General features: G+C 43.1%; 1 protein-coding gene across 4 annotated transcripts in view; it reads left to right on the top strand.

Annotated features, from left to right (window-relative positions):
* L1CAM (L1 cell adhesion molecule) overlaps positions 1–19167 on the top strand; it is a 127720-nt gene that overhangs the window by 34233 nt on the left and 74320 nt on the right. For 3 of the 4 annotated variants that reach the window (XM_032210092.1, XM_032210094.1, XM_032210096.1), the window contains exons 2-6: positions 5054–5241; positions 14995–15009; positions 15261–15366; positions 17807–18003; positions 19008–19130. In XM_032210092.1, coding sequence (XP_032065983.1) covers positions 5151–5241; positions 14995–15009; positions 15261–15366; positions 17807–18003; positions 19008–19130 — 532 coding nt within the window. In that variant the 5' untranslated portion in view covers positions 5054–5150. The remainder of the gene's footprint in view (positions 1–5053; positions 5242–14994; positions 15010–15260; positions 15367–17806; positions 18004–19007; positions 19131–19167) is intronic. The other variant, XM_032210095.1, reaches the window with a different exon arrangement.

The raw sequence follows: 19167 nt of genomic DNA on the forward strand, positions 1-19167 counted from the left end.
TTCATTTAATGTCTGTTCAAAGTTAAAGCAGCACTGAAAAAAGTGACTTATGGCCATTTTTCACACTTATGACCATTACAGCATTCCCATGGTCACGCGATCAAAATTCAGATGCTTGGCAACTGGCTCATATTTATGACGGTTGCAGTATCCTGGGATCATGTGATCACCCTTTTTTCTTAAACCCGACAAGCAAAGTCAAAGGGAAAGTCAGATTCACTAACTTAACAATTGCGGTGGCGATTCACTTAACAATTGTGGCAAGAACAGTCATAAAATGGGGTAAAAATTCACTTAACAAATGTCTCACTTAACAACAGAAACACTAGGCTCAATTGTGGTCATAAATCAAGGACTATCTGTACTCAGTGGATCAGTCAGTCTCTTGATGCCTGCAGAAAAATGGGCTCAGAGGTAGCAGATTATGCAGGACAGACCGAGATCCTTGAAGATGCAGCATATATTTCTAAGACACAGAATCTTTTTTAAATTAATCAATTTTTTCCTCCCCTCTTAACGGAATAACAAGAGTTGGAAGGGACCTTGAAGGTCTTCTAGTCCAACCCCCTGCTCAAGCCCTATACCATTCCAGACAAATGATTGTCCAATCTCTTCTTAAAAACCTCCAGTGTTGGACCATCCACAACTTCTGGAGGCAAGGCATTCCACTGATGGGTTGTTTTGTCAGGAAATTTCTTGTCAGTTCTAGGTTGCTTCTTTCCTTGATTAGTTTCCATCCATTCCTTCTTGTCCTGCCTTCAGGTGCTTTGGAAAATAAGTTGATCCCTTCCTCTTTGTGGCAGCCCCTTAGATATTGGAACACTGCTATCATGTTGAATGCCCAGAGCAACAGCTATCTCAAGCGATTTCTGGGCTAGTGCACGAATTCTTGGACCATAGCAGTGGTGGGTTTCAAAATTTTTGGAACCTACTCTGTGGGTGTGGCCTCCTTTGTGGGAGTGGATTGCCGGCCATGTGTTCGTTCTCCCTCCCTCCCTCCCTCCCTCTCTCTCTCTCTCTCTCTCTCTCTCTCCTTCCTTTTGTCTCTCTATCCCTTTTTTCTTTTTTTCTTTCATCTCTCTCTCACTCTTTTTCTTTCAAGAGCCGAGGTGGCGCAGTGGTTAAATGCAGCACTGCAGGCTACTTCAGCTGACTGCAGTTCTGCAGTTCGGCTGTTCAAATCTCACCGGCTCAGGGTTGACTCAGCCTTCCATCCTTCCGAGGTGGGTAAAATGAGGACCCGGATTGTTGTTGGGGGCAATATGCTGACTCTGTAAACTGCTTAGAGGGGGCTGAAAGCCCTATGAAGCGGTATATAAGTCTAACTGCTATTGCTATTGCTATTGCTATTGCTATTCTTTCTTTTTTCTTTCTTTCTTTCTTTCTTCCTTTCTTTCTCTAAATCTCTCTCTATGTCAGAGTGTGTGTGTGTGTGTGGTGGGTTTCAAATTTTTTTGGAACCTCTTCTGTAGGTGTGGTCTGCTTTCCGGGTCCACTGGTGGAACCTTTTCTAACCGGTTCGGTAGATTCGAGGAACCGGTTCTACCGAATAGGTGCAAACTGGTAGGAACCCACCTCTGGACCATAGATAGTTCAAGGACTGATTCAAAAATCATCCGAATTCAGCAAGTTTTCTGGCTTTGGGTCTGAATTCCATTGCTTTTGTTTCCATCTATGGCCATAGTGAAGGGCAGGGAATCCAGATTCTCCGTGCCAGAACACAACTTGTGTATATACCAGGCCTGGTTTTCATTCCAGATAAGGCAATCTTCCCCATCATTACACCTTCTGTATGCATTGTTCTGGAACTCCCTTCCTCCAAGCAAGGGAAGTGCTAATTGTGAATGATGGGAGTCACTGGAAGATTTGGGAAGGCTAAGCCAATAGATATCCAGTGCCGGGCCTTGGAAATCCGTTGCTAATCAGAGGCAAAATGTGAGAACAAATTACTATAGAACAATTTAAATTCTTTGTGTAGATTAAAAGAGCTCAAGCAACAGTAAATAATTATTCCATTTCCATTTAACCGCTTTCATCAGCCATGGGTTCAAAAGCTCAAGGCTTTACGTGCAGTCTCTTCTTTCTATAGTAACGGCTGCTGGTGTTATTCAAATATAAATTTCACATTGTCATTTTACGGGTGGCTAAAAGGGATGGGTGAGAAGAATCCACTTAGAATAAAATAGAGATGGGGATTAAGACAACTGTCACATTTACTTGGACACAGTGATTTTTTGTGTGTGTGTGGCTTGTACCATACCCCTTTTCCTCAGGCCAAGCCTCAACTCAAACAGAGCTTAAGCATTATTTTACAAAGTCTTTGTGCATAGTTACAATTCAGTGGTTATCATTGCATAACTTGGCTGACCCAAACAGTTGTTGCCCCTGGGGAAATATTTAGTCCCGTGTCCTAGTAATGCGCAATTTCAGACGCCCCAGTCAGACAGGCGAAGGTCACTTGGAGGCCATTATTATTTGGAACATCTTTGTTTTTCCTCCTGCAACAGAAAAAAAAATCTATAAAAAGGAAAGGAAGACAAAATTCAGGGGTCGGTTCTCTCAACAGAAACACCCCTCCTGTTCAACATATATATGAAACCTCTGGGCGAGATCATCAGTGGTTTTGGGGTACGGTATCATCAATACACTGATAATACCCAACTTTTCATCTCTACCCCACATCAAGGCAGTTTTTCTGGGCATCATTTGAAGGCTGTGGGAATCATTTCCAAAAATGATGCCCAGAAAAACTGCCTTGATGTGTCCATATAGCAGAGGTGGGTTCCTACCGGTTCGCACCAGTTCGGTAGAACCGGTTCGTCAAATCTACTGAGAAGATGTGTCCATATAGCAGAGGTGGGTTCCTACCGGTTCGCACCAGTTCGGTAGAACCGGTTCGTCAAATCTACTGAGAAGAGGTTCCACAGTGGACCCGGAAAGCAGGCCACACCTACAGAAGAGGTTCCAAAATTTTTGACACCCACCACTGCCATATAATCACCAGTAATCACTCTTGATTTTAAAAAAAGTTATGCCAGGAGATTCAGGCCAACTGGGGGGGGGGGCAGCCTACCATAGTTATTTTATACCTAGTCATTCTGACCCAACAACTGATTGAATTTTGTTGTTCACGCGTTTCATCCAGTGAAAATGTCTTGCAAACGAGATGAACTGAAATTACATTAGATTACAGCCAGTAACTTCCTTCCTGGCAAGTCTATCATGTATACGGCAATAGCAATAGCAGTCGACTTATATACCGCTTCATAGGGCTTTCAGCCCTCTCTAAGCGGTTTACAGAGAGTCAGCATATTGCCCACAACAATCTGGGTCCTCATTTTACCCACCTCGGAAGGATGGAAGGCTGAGTCAACCCTGAGCCGGTGAGATTTGAACCGCTGAACTGCTGATCTAGCAGTAGCCTGCAGTGCTGCATTTAACCACTGCGCCACCTTGGCTCCTATACGGCAATTCCCTTTTCATGTGTTTTTATTTATTTATTAGACTTATATACCGCTTCATAGAGCTTTCAGCCCTCTCTAAGCGGTTTACAGATTTTTAGCAAATTGAGTCAGCAAACTGCCCCCACAGTCTGGGTCCTCATTTCACCCACCTTGGAAGGATGGAAGGCTGAGTCAACCTTGAGCCGGTGAGATTAGAACCGCTGAACTGCAGATAACAGTCAGCTAAAGTGGCCTGCAGTACTGTACCCTAACCACTGCACCACCTCGGTGTAGACCCATTAAGTCTTTTCCAGGTCTACTCTGAAGGAGCAGGCTATATGGGCACCCTGCCATCTTTAACCTTACCAAGAGAAAAATCAAGTCAAACATAGGAGAAGCCGCGAAAAGTTACTTTTGGGTCATTTCGCCTTAATTAGGCATTTCCTTTCATTCGATGCCTCCTCTTTTCCCAGCACCCATGTCCCTAAATTTTGCAGGTGAATGCCTGCAACAGGGATTTCATTGTATTTTCATATTCCTCCCTCCCTTCATTTAAGGTATCTGGAGGGTAACATTTGGAGGAAGATTGATTAAACTCACAATAGAAACACTGTTATAGTACCTATGTCATGGGCTGCACCTGGCGAGGTGGATGACAGGGTGTTCAAATAGTGATGCAGCTTCAAAACTGTGACCGGGATTTTTCTGGCATCTTCATGCATTGACATAAACCCTTTCATCTATTGATTACCCTGCTTGTTCTATTTTGTATTTTTAAAAGAAATCTTCCTGGTCATCAGAAATATCTGCTGGGGTAGGCTAGCATATTATGAATATATGCTGACAATAAGAGCTGATAAAATGGAACTTTATTGAAATCTACTGTGTTTGATGTTTGTCTTCTGCATATCCATTTTATCTCTCCATCTTTATGTATATCCAGGGTGTTCAAAAACTCATTTAATCTCCTCCCCCACCTCTCTTTTATCCTCCATTTTATTACTCTGTTTATCTGCCTCTCTCCCATTCTCCTTACTCTGCTATTTCCATCCATCAACCCTCGGTTCTTTTCCATTAGTCCTTGCACAAGCTTTCTTTTTCTTTCTTTCCCTTCAACACCCACTCTCATAAAACCTTCTCCAGATTCCCACCCCCTCCACTCTGCCTCCTTATGATCCATTCTCTCTCCCCTGAACAAAAGAAGCTCTCCCTTTTCCTTCCGTACTGAAAAGACATTCCAGGGCAAATTCTCCAAATTGGGGTGTATTCTGCCTTTATTCTAATTTAAGGATAATTCCTAAATTCTATTTCTCTTTGTAACCCTCTCTCCCGCTCCCTTATTTTAATAGTCATTGTGAAAAGAAGGAGGCTTTTCTAATTGCTTATCCACTTCACACAGCACGCACCTCCAACAAGTTGGACTGAAGGATGATGCAAACAAATAAACACAGGGCTTCAATGCTTCCCCCCCCCTTTCCTCCAATCCATTTTGCAGTCTGCACTACAGTCCTTGGGGAAAGGACATTTTCCTGGGAGGGGGAAGGAAACCAATTTACACTCTTCTTTTTTTTTGTTGCTAATGCATGCTCTTTCTCTTGTTCTTTCTTCAGCCACAAGTCACATTAGGGCTTGTATGCAGCTGTCTCCTTCTTGGCTATATTGCTACCCAGGTGAAGGAGGGAGGCCTGGCCTGCGTTGCCAAAGAAGATGGCCTCAACACCCGCCTGCCTGCTGATGCTGTGGCCGCTGGTTCTGATTTTCTCTGCTCCAGCAGAATCCATCAAGTTTCCTGAAGGCTGTGAGTAACAATGATATTCTGCTGCATGTGTTTTAAAATGGGAAGGGTGGAAGCTCTCCTTGTATAAGCATTCACAAGCGGGAGGGTCTGTGAGGCATTCTGGCTGCCTTTTGTTAATTCTGGGTCAATTTTGGAGCCACGAAACAGCACAGAAATGTTCTGGAGGTACGGGATTTGGAGGTGTGTGAGTGTTTTCATTTTCAATGTTTTGTTAGAGCCACAGAGAATAGCGTTTAAGGCACCTTACTCTGTTTTCTTGACCGAATTAATATTCTGCTGCTTCTGAGAGAGCTCGAGGTGGCAGACACAGAAAAAAGTCTCACCAATTTTATTCCCAAACAACTCTGTGAGATAGTTTGGACTGAGAGATAAAAAGGGAGAGAGATGTGGGGGAGGGAGGGAGGGAGAGAAAGAGATGCTCAAAGCTACCCAAGGAGATCAATAGTTAAGAGGGAGACTCCACTGTAGTGCACTGTCTTTACTATTATTTAGGATATTAACTTTTCTAATAATGTTCCACATCTTAGTCTGCGCAGTATCATCAGAGATCAATGGGAGGACCCCTTGGGGTAATAACACATGCCGCCACCCTAACAGGACAGCCCCCCCCCCCAAAAATAAGAGAGGTATAGAGGTAGCTCTCAAATTACAACATTAATTTAACAACCATTTTGAAGTTGCAGCGGCACTGAAATATTGACTTATGACCAATCCTCACACTTATGACCATTCGCATGATCAGAATTTGGGCAATTGGCACCTGGCATTTATTAAGCATTGTTGCAACATCCTAGGGCAGTGTTTCTCAACCTTGGCGGCTTTAAGTCCTGTGGACTTCAACTCCCAGAATTCCCCAGCCAGCTATGCTATGCTGGCTGGGGAATTCTGGGAGTTGAAGTCCACAGGACTTAAAGTTGCCAAGGTTGAGAAACACTGCCCTAGGGTCACATGGTTGCCATCTGGGACCTTCCCAGTTTCTTTTAGCAAGCAAAGACTATGGGAGAAGCCGGATTTGCTTAACAACTGCATGATTCACTTAACAACTGCAATAATTTGCTTAAAAACCATAGCCAAAAAGGTTGTAATATTGGGTGTGAACTCACTTAACAAATTCCTTGTTAGCAACCTAACAACCTGGACCTAACTAAGTTGAAGTCTACCTGGGTTGATGTTGATCAATACAAATGGGTGGTTCTGCATGGTTTATGACAAGAGAAGAAAGATAAATGGGGAAAACAGGAATCACTTAGTCCAACACTAAAGAGAGTCTTTTGCACCCACCTGCTGCATCTCAGCTTTATGACATTAGTTCTACACACCATGCCATCATTTGGTGAACTACTTACTAGCCGTGAACCTTTTTCCCACGTTCTTTGAAATCTCCTTTGTGCAAAAAATTTCATATTTCTGACATTTCACAACACTTAAGATAGATTGGTGACAATTCCATTGAAAAGGAGACAAGCAGTTCTAACAGACAATGAACACGAGTCATCTACAGTGTTAATAGCGGACGCAGGGATGGGTTCCTGCCAGTTCTAACCTCTTCTATAGAAGAGGTTCCACAAATCTACAGTGCCGTTTAGAACCGGTTCCAGCTCCCTCCCCTCCCGCCCGCCTGCACATCATCAAGATGAAGAGCGAGAGGAGGAATTCTGGGAGTTGAAGTCCACAAGTCTTAAAGCTGTCAACTTTGAACACCCCTAGGTTTTTTTTCTCTAAAGGGTTAGGGGTGCAAAGGTCTTGTAACTTGACAGCTTTAAGACTTACGTGCTTCAAATGCCAGAGTTTCTGAGCCAACATTTTGATTGCTAGGCAAGAGCGTTGTTAAGTGAGTTTCACCACATTTTACAACTTGGCCATGCCCACCCAGTCACATGGCTGGCAAGCCACTCCCATCCAGTCACATGGCTGGCAAGCCACTCCCACAAAGCAGGCCACACCTACAGAAGAGGTTCTAAAAAAATTTGAAACCCACCACTGACCGGACGTTACCCTTTTATCTTCTAGATAAACTCATCACATTATTTATTTTGGCTAACCTTTGTTGTGCAAGAACAAAATGTACTAACTAGACATAGTTTACGCCAATACCGTTTACTAAACTCCATAATTTCCTGTCCTTGAAAACTATCTTTGCTTATACCTTATTCATTCACTGATTCATGCAGGCCTTTTTTAAAATTCTTATCCCTCTCTTTTTGATAATCTTATCAACTCCTATATCTTTCTCGATATATACATCTATAACTTTCTATCTCAGCACAACTGCTCTTCTTATATTTGTTTCGCAATCCACACTTCATTCTGTCTATGACTAAAACCCTTAAGTCTGTTTATCAGTTGCTGGAGACTTTTATATTTCAGTCCACATTAATTCAGGGCCACTTTTTCTTTACCCTATATAATCAGGCAATCCATGTTATATGGAATAATTTTTACATAATACGAAACACATTCTAGATCGAAATCCAGATACCTATTTACCAGGTCAGATTGCAATAGGACAATCCTCTAGTACTGTAGTTTATGCTTCTTATAATTTGCCAAATATAGGAGGAGTTACAAATTTTACCTTCTTCTCTGTTGCATACCGATTTCAATGATAGTTTTGAATCTTCTTAGTTCCCCTCAACAAGCTTTTTTTAAAAACACAGACCAGTTTTCAGCACCAAGGACAGAAATCAGGAAGCAGGTATTGTCTTTTAACACTAGGGAGAGCATTCAAGGTTAGCCTCTGCTGCTCCCATGAACATCATCCCTTCACGAGGTTTTATCTTGTGGTGGTACAGCTAATAAACATGAATTCTTCTGTCCTGTCCAATTAGTGAAAGTGTACATTAGAGCAGAGGAGAACAATGGGGGAAAAGGAACCGTGATGTGTTTTATTTTTTTATTTTTTTAATGTCTAAATCTGTGGAACAAAACCACTCCTTCCTCTTTTGGCAACTTCTCCGTTAGGCATAATTCATACTCTGTATTCAGTGTCAGTTGGAATCTGACCATCTGGAGGTGGTGAAAGTCTGAAAACAAACATATGCGTGTCTAAATAAAAATCATGCTAAGAGGCTGGTGCATTATTTTGTAGTAAGTCAGCTTCCTAGGAATGAGAATGGTTGTATCGAAGAAATCTTTAAAAAAAATCAAATGGGCCAAAGAGCCTTAGGGGAGCCAAATGGCAAGTCCACAAGCATTGTATTTGCATACTCTTGATTTAAACCAATCTCCTATAATGGTTTCATGCGCTCTACATGGGGCTGCCCTTGAAAAGTGTTTGGAGACTACAACTAGTCCAGAATGCAGCCGCGCGAGCGATATTGGTACACCCACATCACACCTAGCCTCCACGAGCTGCACTGGCTTCCCATTGGTCTCCGAGCGCAATTCAAGGTGCTGGTCATTACCTTTAAAGCCCTACATGGCCTAGGACCTGGATATCTGCGAGACCATCTTCTGCCACATATTTCCCAACGACCGATAAGATAGCAGTTAGACTTATATACCGCTTCATAGGGCTTTCAGCCCTCTCTAAGCGGTTTACAGAGTCAGCATATTGCCCCCAACAACAATCTGGGTCCTCATTTTACCTACCTCGGAAGGATGGAAGGCTGAGTCAACCCTGAGCCAGTGAGATTTGAACAGCTGAACTGCAGATCTGCAGTCAGCTGAAGTAGCCTGCAGTGCTGCATTTAACCACTGCGCCACCTCGGCTCTTAGATCGCACAGGGTAGGCCTTCTCCGGGTGCCATCAGCCAGACAATGTCGGCTGGCAACCCCCCGGGGGAGGGCCTTCTCTGTAGCCGCTCTGACCCTCTGGAATAAACTGCCCCCAGAGATCCGGACCCTACCCACTCTCATGGCCTTCCGAAAGGCTATTAAGACCTGGCTATTCCGGCAGGCCCCGGGCTGTTGACCTCATGACTGAGGTCCAGCCCCGATTAGACAGGGTGTATGTTGTGGCTTTTTTAATCTATGTTTCTGTGTTTTTAACTTTCTATTTTTTAAAAATGTATTGTTGTAAGCCGCCCGGAGTCCTTCGGGATTGGGCGGCCTATAAATTCATTAAATGATAAATGATAATGATGAATAAATAGGATGTTTTTGAACAGGACATGAAGGACCAAGGTGAAGCCAGTCTGATGGATCTTTTGTGTCAGGGAGGATATATGAATTCTGAAAAGCATTGTCCTTGACAGTGTTAACCTGATTTTTTAAAAAGCTTAGTTACTTGGCATAAGATTTTAGAAGTTGAGCATATGAGAAAATTTATAGGTAGATATTAGGCTTTATGCATTGTGGTGACAGATTTTTGGTGACATCCATCACTGTTATGTAAATATTTTCTGACAAACTCTAATGGCTGCATTTTTTGAGATGCTAATTGTTACTGACATTGTCCAAGAATCAAGTTGGGAGGGGGCACTGTCTCATCCAGAATTATTAATGGAAACCACAATAATATGATGGCTAAATTATGATTTTTATAAAAAATAGATCCTAAGGTGGACGTGAACTCACAATCTTATGCTTTCTAGCCGGCAGAAGGTACCGATTTTGGAGAAAACTCTATGATGCTTCAGATCCTAAAATTTTCAAGTGCTGGATTCAGAAGAAAATGAAGTATTGCAAAATATGATGCTATTGGATGAAAGGGAAATCTGCCAAATTGAGATTAATTTCCATCGTATTTAAATACAATTTCAGGATTATGTATAATCCTATTGTTATATCAGTTGTTTTAAACTGATGACCAGTTGAGAAGGGAAAGAGACAGCATTTTTTTGTTTTAGCCCATAAAATGAATTGTTTGTGGGTCTCTAAGTATCGTTATCAGTTACAGACACACACAGTTTAGAATAGGCAGACTCTAATTCCGTTCATATGCAACATAATGCTATTTATTAGAAGTACTGTAGTGGTATAGTGTTGTATATAGTGAGACATATGACTCACTGTAGATGTTAGTGTAATAACTTAATTTTTTAAATATTTCATAAATTGTATGCAAATTAGTTCCCCCCCCAAGTGAACAGATTTTTAATCTTAGGGTATTGATTCTTATTAATATTTATTGATTTGATTTCCAAAAAGACTGGCGAATTATATTGCATCTATTAATATGTTATAATTTTAAGGTCCATTCTCCAGACTGTTTAGAAATCAAATCAAAAATTTTCTTCCATTTCCCATTTTTAATTTTTTTTTTTTTAAGAGCTATGAGTTTTGCTCTGGGCTTCCACAGGCCTCTGGAATCATGTTATGATTTGCAAATCTTAATTTGCAGCAGTGATAATGGTGGAGACAAACTCTTTCTCCGATAATAAGCTCATAAAAATTCACCTTTCTATTTTGGTTCTTTATTATTATTATCCCATTCCACCACCACCTCGCCCTCACTGTGTGTTTGTGCGTCTTGCTCTCCTCTTCTGTCTGGATGAGTAGGCAAGGAGATCCCTGGAGACCCTTTCCCCCACCGCTAATTGGATCGGAGCTTTTTTCCAACCTGTCGCTGACTCAACCAAACACAACACTTCCTATAAGAATCAATTCAGCTTGTTAAATTAAGGGGGCCGAGGAGGCTAGCTGAATGCTTGGCCTTCTCCATGACACATTTGATCTGTAAGGAAGTGAAAAGGCATTGGCATAGGAAATGCCTTTCTACACCTAGCCTACCCACAATATAAGACCCTCAGGTTATAAACCATTCCCTGCGAGGGCATTGTGATCTGCAAACATTCATCAGCAATAGTGTTTATTTCCCTGCTGTGAAAACCTCACCTGCTGTGTTTCAAGCATTGTCACTGATGCTAAGGATACCATTTCAGCTTTCACTCCCCAGTCCACTCCTGCACAGTATACAACCAGCTAGCCACCTGCAACTCCGATGGCCCTGTTCATTGTCCCCTAGAAATGTCAGGAAACTTTTCTTATAGGGAATTGAATGAAAATGAAGCACTTAACATAAAGTGCACTGTCTCGTGATGCTGATTGACCAGTGAAATAAAGAAGAGGATAGATTGTGGTTTTATAACAAAGCACACATGCTTTGCATACAAAATACCCTGTATTCAGATCTTGGCATCACCTAGATATGTCCTAATATCCGGAACTGGTTACTGATAGCCAATGTAGTTAATACTGAGTTGAATTAATCCACTGACTTAATTAAAAGTATTTTTAGGATAGTTGTCCTATTATTTATTTTGATAATCTGGTCTGTGTGTGTGTGTTCGTATAAGAGTAATAAGTGTGAATAATGTTCCAAGTGTGAAATATTTTGAGCCTGAAGTGGGCTAACTGAACAGTGCCTTGATACTCTTACAACCTCACCAGGAGCTGTCTCAGTTTGAACCGGGCATTCCAAATATAAAATGTGTTTGCTCTAAACTTAGGATACTTGCAGTAGTACTTCCTATGGGGATGGAACAGCCTCTTTTGAACATCTCTTACATATAAATATAGATTTGTGAAGCTGAATATGGTTATAAAGGAGAGTCACCTGCATGTCTTCTCTAAATACCCACGCATGCATCGATTCCACTTAAAAACATGCCCATATATTATATCTGTACTATTATTGCATTTTCTGGCTTCCGGGGCGGGACCTTGCTGATGGCGGCAGCTTAACGAGCTGCCCCCAGGTTTCTGGTGGCGTTATCTGCCTAAATACCTGGTAGATACCTCATTCTTCAGGCAAAGAAGAGTGAGAGAGAGATCCAGCTGGTAAGAGCTTTTCTTTGAAGTTTGCAGCTTTTTTTTTGCTGCGAATGGAAGGGGGGGGCGACCAAAGGCTGAATCACATCTCCGTGCCAGAAACCCCGGCTGTATTTATTACGGCGCAAAGTAAGGATCCCCCCACTTAGGACAACTTTTGATATACTTATTTGAGATTAATACAAGCAGAGTCCGTACCTGAGAACCTTATCTGCCTTTTTAAAAAAAAAAATCCTAGCTTCTTTTTACAAGAGCTTCCTTCGTGCACGGGTTTTTTTTTCTTCTTAAAAAATAAGCTCCTAAAATGGCGATTGTGCCACATTCCTAACTATCCAGCAAAGAACAGTGATAAAAAAGATCAAAGGAACAGCCAGCCAGCAATCTCTTACTAATTAGTTTGTAGCATATGTTATAAAACATACACTATCACCTGCAGTTAGTCCTCGACTTACCACAATTCATTTAGTGACTGTTTAAAGTTACAACGACACTGAAAAAAGTGACTCATGACCATTTGCAAACTTTGCAGCCTCCCCCCCCCCCAGGGTCATGTGATCAAAATTCAGACACTTGGCAACTGATTCATATTAATGGCGGGTGCGGCCCCCCCCCCAGGGTCATGTGATCACTTTTCATGACCTTCTGACGAGCAAAGTCAGTGGGGAAGCCAGATTCACTTAACAACGGGATTACTAATTTAACAACTGCAGGGACAACTGTGGCAAGAAATGTCTTAAAGCGGGGTAAAACTCAATTAACAATAGCAATAGCAGTTAGACTTATATACCGCTTCATAGGGCTTTCAGCCCTCTCTAAGCGGTTTACAGAGTCAGCATATTGCCCCCACAGTCTGGGTCCTCATTTCACCCACCTCGGAAGGATGGAAGGCTGAGTCAACCTTGAGCCGGTGAGATTAGAACCGCTGAACTGCAGATAACAGTCAGCTGAAGTGGCCTGCAGTACTCTGCACCCTAACCACTGCGCCACCTCGCCACCTTAAATGTATCACTTAACAACAGACATTTTTGGCTCAGTTTTGGTCGTAAATCAAGGACTGCGTTTATTTCCCGGCACTCTCTGCATTAAGAGAGGACTTTAAAAGCAACTGCTTTCAATTCGGAGAGCAAAGGAAGCTCTGAATTGAACTGGCTACTAAAGAAAAAAATGTGCCCCCTCTCATTTCACAATATGTTGCGGGGAAAAAATCCCTATTCCAATTGTCTGAGTCTTCAGGTCAGTGTTTCTCAACCTTGGCAACTTGAAGATGTCTGGACTTCAAGTCCCAGAATTCCCCAGCCAGCGAATGCATTCGCTGGCTGGGGAATTCTGGGACTTGAAGTCCAGACATCTTCAAGTTGCCAAGGTTGAGAAACACTGCTTCAGGTAATTTTTGATGGGCACACAAGTTTGCTTAGCTCAACAACTTTTCGAATGCCACATCAAGAGGTGCAGCTTTTTCAAGCCATGAGAAGTCTGAGGTAATCACCACAAGTCACCATTTGCCAACCTTCATCTCCCCCTTCCAGATGTGCCAGGCTTCATTACTAACTATCTGACTCATCATAATCAAATGAGAGTTAATGAAGCTCAAATGTCTGGAGAGTATCAGGTTGGGAAATCTCTTGTGAGGCATCGTTTTCCTTAGAATTGCAACTATGATATTTTCATTTTTTTAAAAAAAAAAACCCTGACAAATCTGTATTACGAGAAGAGAGGAGATTGAGAGAAGCACATAGGCAGTAAAAGCCTAGTCCCCCCCCATCTCAAATTTGCTGCTTTCAAGATCTCTTACTAATGAAAAAAAGAAAAGGAAACAAACCAACAAAACAAGCAAAATTAACCTTCCTCTCCACAAAAAAAACACACACATTATTTTCACCCTGGGAGTTGAGCATAGCACCACCAACCATTGGGCGATCATCTCTTGCTTGCCATCAGCATCTAGATTTGATTTGATTTATTGCATTTCTATGCCGCCCTATTCCCAGAGGGACTCAGGGAGGCTCACAAACCAAGTAAGGGGGGGGGGGGAATACAAACAGGAGGGAAAAAAACAACGGACAAACAACTACAACAATTTAAAAACACACAACAACCACACAATTCGAGTGGGGGCGGGGAACTCGTCAGCCCCAGGCCTGTCGGAACAGCCAGGTTTTAAGGGCTTTGCAGAAAGCCTGAAGGGTGGCGAGGGTCCGAATCTCCACAGGGAGCTCGTTCCAGAGGGCCGGAGCAGCCACAGAAAAGGCCCTCCTCCGGGTGGTAGCCAATCGGCGTTGGCCAGTAGATGGAATTCGGAGGAGGCCTAATCTGTGGGATCTAATCGGTCTATTGGAGGTAATTGGCAGCAGGCGGTCTCTCAAGTACCCAGGTCCAATACCATGAAGGGCTTTATAAGTGACGACTAGCGCCTTGAAGCGTATCCGACGACCAATAGGCAGCCAGTGCAGCTCGCGGAGGATAGGTGTGACGTGGGTGTACCGGGGTGCACCCACAATCGCTCGCGCGGCTGCATTCTGGACAAGCTGAAGTCTCCGAATGCTCTTCAAGGGCTGCCCCATGTAGATTACACAAAGGGTATACAGAAAGTTATTTTCCCACTTTCAATGAACATGCCAGACTCTGTACTTTTATCAGATGAGTTTCCTGCAAGCGTCCTGCTTTCAAATGCGGATTTTTTTACTCACTCTGCTCTTCTGTAGAAGTACTGTTTCCATCCTGGCTTGCTTTGAATACCCTAATGGTGCAGAGGAACACAATTGTTTCATTCACTGAATATGGCATGCTGACATCCAGCCGGCTTTCCTGGTCACTTATACCATATCATCTTGCCTATGGGCTCTGGCTTGCACTCTTGTGCTTCCTACTTAAAGTGTGCTCGTTTGGCTGATCATGTTGTGGTTACGCATTTCTCTTCCTTTTGGTCTTGCTCTTCTCACAAACTGTGTGCTTATATTTTTCTTGAGGCACAGGAACGATGGAATGATTACTAATAAGCACTTCTCTTTTTTTTCTTTTGTTGTTTTCTTGCTGACGCAGTTGACCGGACAAACTGTGAGTCTTCCACAAAAAGGGGTGATGGTGATAATAATGGTGATTGGGCTGGGATGAGAGAGAAGAAGCCAAACAGTGATTGCTTTGCTGATATGAATAGCGCAAAGCTATGCTTTTATACTCTTGTCTGCAGTGCAAAGATATGACATTATTCTTGGATAGGGTGAGGTCTTCAAAGTATGGGACCGGTGGTCCCTTCTGTGTTGGATTTTTGGATTGCTCATTTTCCGTCCCACTTTTCTGTTTCTTAGTACAACAGCCACCTGAATTCACAACACAACCAGACCAGGAGATTGTTTTATACCCCACTGATGAGATTATCCTGAAATGGGAGGCTACTGGAAATCCCTCTGTGACGTGAGTGTGGACAAGCTTCAATATTGTTTCCCCTTATCCTGGCTCCATTCCAAATGGAAAACATTTAGTGGGAATAGCAATAGCAATAGCAGTTAGACTTATATACCGCTTCATAGGACTTTCAGCCCTCTCTAAGCGGTTTACACAGTCAGCGTATCGCCCCCACAATCTGGGTCCTCATTTTACCCACCTCGGAAGGATGGAAGGCTGAGTCAACCTTGAGCCGGTGAGATTTGAACCGCTGAACTGCTGAACTAGCAGTCAGCTGAAGTGGCCTGCAGTACTGCACTCTACCCACTGCGCCACCTCGGCTCTAAGAATGTCCTCCTTAGGATCCTAGGATAGTTCTGTCCATTACTCTCAGAGCTAAAGACTAAAACATATCTTTTCTTGCTTTTATTTGTTGTAAAATAGACAACTTTCATGTTGTGGAGGGGCAAGGAAGAATTGGTCTGAGGAAATAGATTCAACTATTTTTTTCTTAAGCAGTTTCTCTTGCTCTCTGATTTTTCTGGTTAAAATTGCTCTTTCCCCCAAGGCAGGTATTTGAGTGTAATATCAGCAGCTATATTTTGGGCCCTGGGGTGGGGGGAGCAAGGCGGAGTTGGGTTGGGGCCACGGTTTGAATAAAAACAGTCAACTACCATTCCCAGTGCTATGGCCATAATTTAATTTAACATTGCCTTCCCCTCCTCTCCGCCCCCTTCAACCACGAAGAAAAAGGCATCAGAAGATCTAATCATTTATCTCCCAAGTCAATATAATCTGGCCTGGAGACACTTTTGTTATTATTAATGGAGGCCTGCTGACACTGGGAAATGTTATTGTTGGAGAGACACCCCCAATTTGGTGTTTGATGATGCTAGGAAAGGTGGAAGAAAAGAGAAAGAGGATGACCAGCAGCAAAGTGGATGAACTCAGCTTCATTGGCAATGACTGCACTGTTGGATGACCTGAAGAACCAACTTAGGGACAGATTGTCTTGGGGGGAAAATCTATGTCATCACTAAAAGTCAGCACCGACTTGATGGCACATAATCAATCAATCAATCAATTGAAGTAGTTTGCCTGAGAGAGACTGATTGACCTAAAATTCTCCAGTGACTTTCTGTGACTGAGATGGACTAGGTCAGTGGTTCCCAAACTTGGCAACTTTAAGACTTGTGGACTTCAACTCCCAGAATTCTCCAGCCAGCAGAGCAGAGCTGGCTGGAGAATTCTGGAAGTTGAAGTCCACAAGTCTTAAAGTTGCCAAGTTCGGGAACCACTGGACTAAGTAATAGCAGATTCTTTATAATTTTCTCCATGTGTAAGAGTACGGATGTGTAGTGTCAACCTCACTAATCCAACTGCTATATTGGGTTAAGAACACTGACTTCCTTGGAAAGGCGTTGTAGAGATAATATATATAGAAATAATATTGAGAACAAAGGCATCTAATTACCTGGTGCACTTTTTTCTACCTTCAACTCAATACTGAGTCCTCACAACTGCCTGGAATAAGCCCCACAGTTTTCTAGCTCAGGTTTTCTTCAGGAGTGGTTTGCCCTTGCCCCCCTTTCAAGGGCTGAGAGAAAGTGACTGGCCTAAAGTCACCCAGCTGACCTAAGGCATGACTAGAACTCATGGTCTCATGGTTTCTAGCCTGCTTCCCTAACCACTAGACCAGTGTTTCTCAACCTTGGCAACTTGAAGATGTCCAGACTTCAACTCCCAGAATTCCCCAGCCAGCGAATGCTGGCTGGGGAATTCTGGGAGTTGAAGTCCGGACATCTTCAAGTTGTCAAGGTTGAGAAACACTGCACTAGACCAAACTGGATTTCCAAAGATACCATACAGTAATAATAATACAAGACATGATAATTCTGCAAGGAGCAAATCTGCATGAATTCCATTTTTTCCCCCAGCTATAACCTTCCTCTGTTTCAAGTCTAAGTCCCAATTTTGATTCAGAACAAAGCCATGTAATAATATAGTACTCAGCTCCTATATATGCAGCCCCTGAGACTGCTGGTTTTAGGAGTGGGTTTCCAGTATTGATATTGGACTTTGCACAGTGCGCAATTCTCCTAGCTTCTGCTCTGTTCTTAATATCTCCATGATTCCCTCCTATGCTGGACATGTCCCTGACCTTACTTGGTCCTCTGATCCTCTTCTAATTGATTTCTCTCTCCTTACCCCAGTTCTTCTGTGTCTCAGAGGGATGATTGTTTGCCTGCTCTTAAATCCCCCAACTGTACATTTCCACCGCCACCTCGCCAGTCACACCCACCTTAATCAATGCAGACTGAAAACCAAGGTTGTTTATAGTTATAGACCAACCTGCCAGTCAAAGGTTATTAAAAAGAGAAAAAAAAATAGCACAGGAACTCAGTAGGAAGATTGCATCCCCTTTCCCTTCTTCCCTTTTCCCTTTGTCATAGTGTTTCCCTTTTGGCAGGTACCGCTGGACCAAAGATGGGGAACAGTTTGATCCAGAACAGGTGCGAGGGATCAAACAGTTGGAAAATTCGGGGACTCTGATCATCCATGCAAACAATGGAAACGTGCCAACTCGGTTCAATGGGTTGTATCGGTGTTATGCCAGCAACATATTGGGCACAGCCGTGAGTTCTGAGAGCCGCATCATTGTCGAGAGTGAGTACCTCTCTGCCTCCCCCACTCTCCCAAGGTGTCCTTCCTACTTTCCCCCCTCCCTCTTTTATAAGTGTGCCCAACAATTCTCTTTCTTCCTCCAGCTCTGCATCATTTGCACACACCCATGTGCACATGCGTTCACACGCAAACATTTCTCATTCTGGCTTTGCTGATGAAGCTTATTTTAGGAGCCACAATGATGCAGCTTAAGGTGTCCATTGCACAAATATAACCCCCCCACACACACACACTTCCAATTTTTTGAGAAATAAATTTCTCCCTCCCTCTTGCCATAAATGTCGTTTTCCCCCGTTTACCTGCCTGGGTTCCCTGGAGTGCAGCCAGTTGCTCTTGTTCCCATGGATACAGTTGTCATGGTAGCATCGTGTCATGTGATGTAATTGCCAGCCCCTCCTTCTCCTGCCTCCTTTCTCTCCTGCCCCGCCGTAGCTCTCTGCCCGTCTGTCAAGGAAGAAGGAAAGATTTAAAAGCTGGAGGGATGCAGGAAAGGAGACACCCATTGACATCAAAAAGGATGCATGATTTAAGAACATCCTCGCTTTGTTCCAAAATTGCACTGATCCTTTACTCTTCATCTTGGCTGAAGTTCTCAAAATAAATCAGAATTAGTAATAAAATGCTATTGCTGTGGCTATTGAGGAGGTCGTGCTAATAAAGATTTCAGAAATGAGTCAAGAAGTCCCGTCTAAACAAGAGTGTGTAAATGACTACTAGTTCCCTGAGACAGCAGATGGGTTGGTAAACTGCCTCAGCTTCAATTGGCTGAGAATGGCAAAGCATCTCCACTCACTGAGCAATGATCAAAAACCTGTTAAAATACATTTTCCCCGAGGCACAGTGAATAACTGGGTATATTAAAAACCTAGCCCGGAGGACTCCGCAGCCAATTTCTTTCCATGTACAGTAGCCTTTCCCCCCCTCCATGATAATCCCCCCTCCCCACATTCACTAATTGCTTCGATTCCTGCTTCATTGCTTTCCAGATGCCCCACAGTGGCCAAAGGAGGAGGTGGAACCCATCACAGCAGAAGAAGGGACTCACACAGTCTTACCCTGTAACCCACCCACCAGTGCCGATCCGCCTAAAATCTACTGGCTCAACAGCAGTGAGTATTAGAAACTGTTAGAAGGGAAGAAGGAAGG

This window comes from Thamnophis elegans, chromosome 2, assembly GCF_009769535.1.
Source record: "Thamnophis elegans isolate rThaEle1 chromosome 2, rThaEle1.pri, whole genome shotgun sequence".
Taxonomy (NCBI): Eukaryota; Metazoa; Chordata; class Lepidosauria; order Squamata; family Colubridae; genus Thamnophis; species Thamnophis elegans.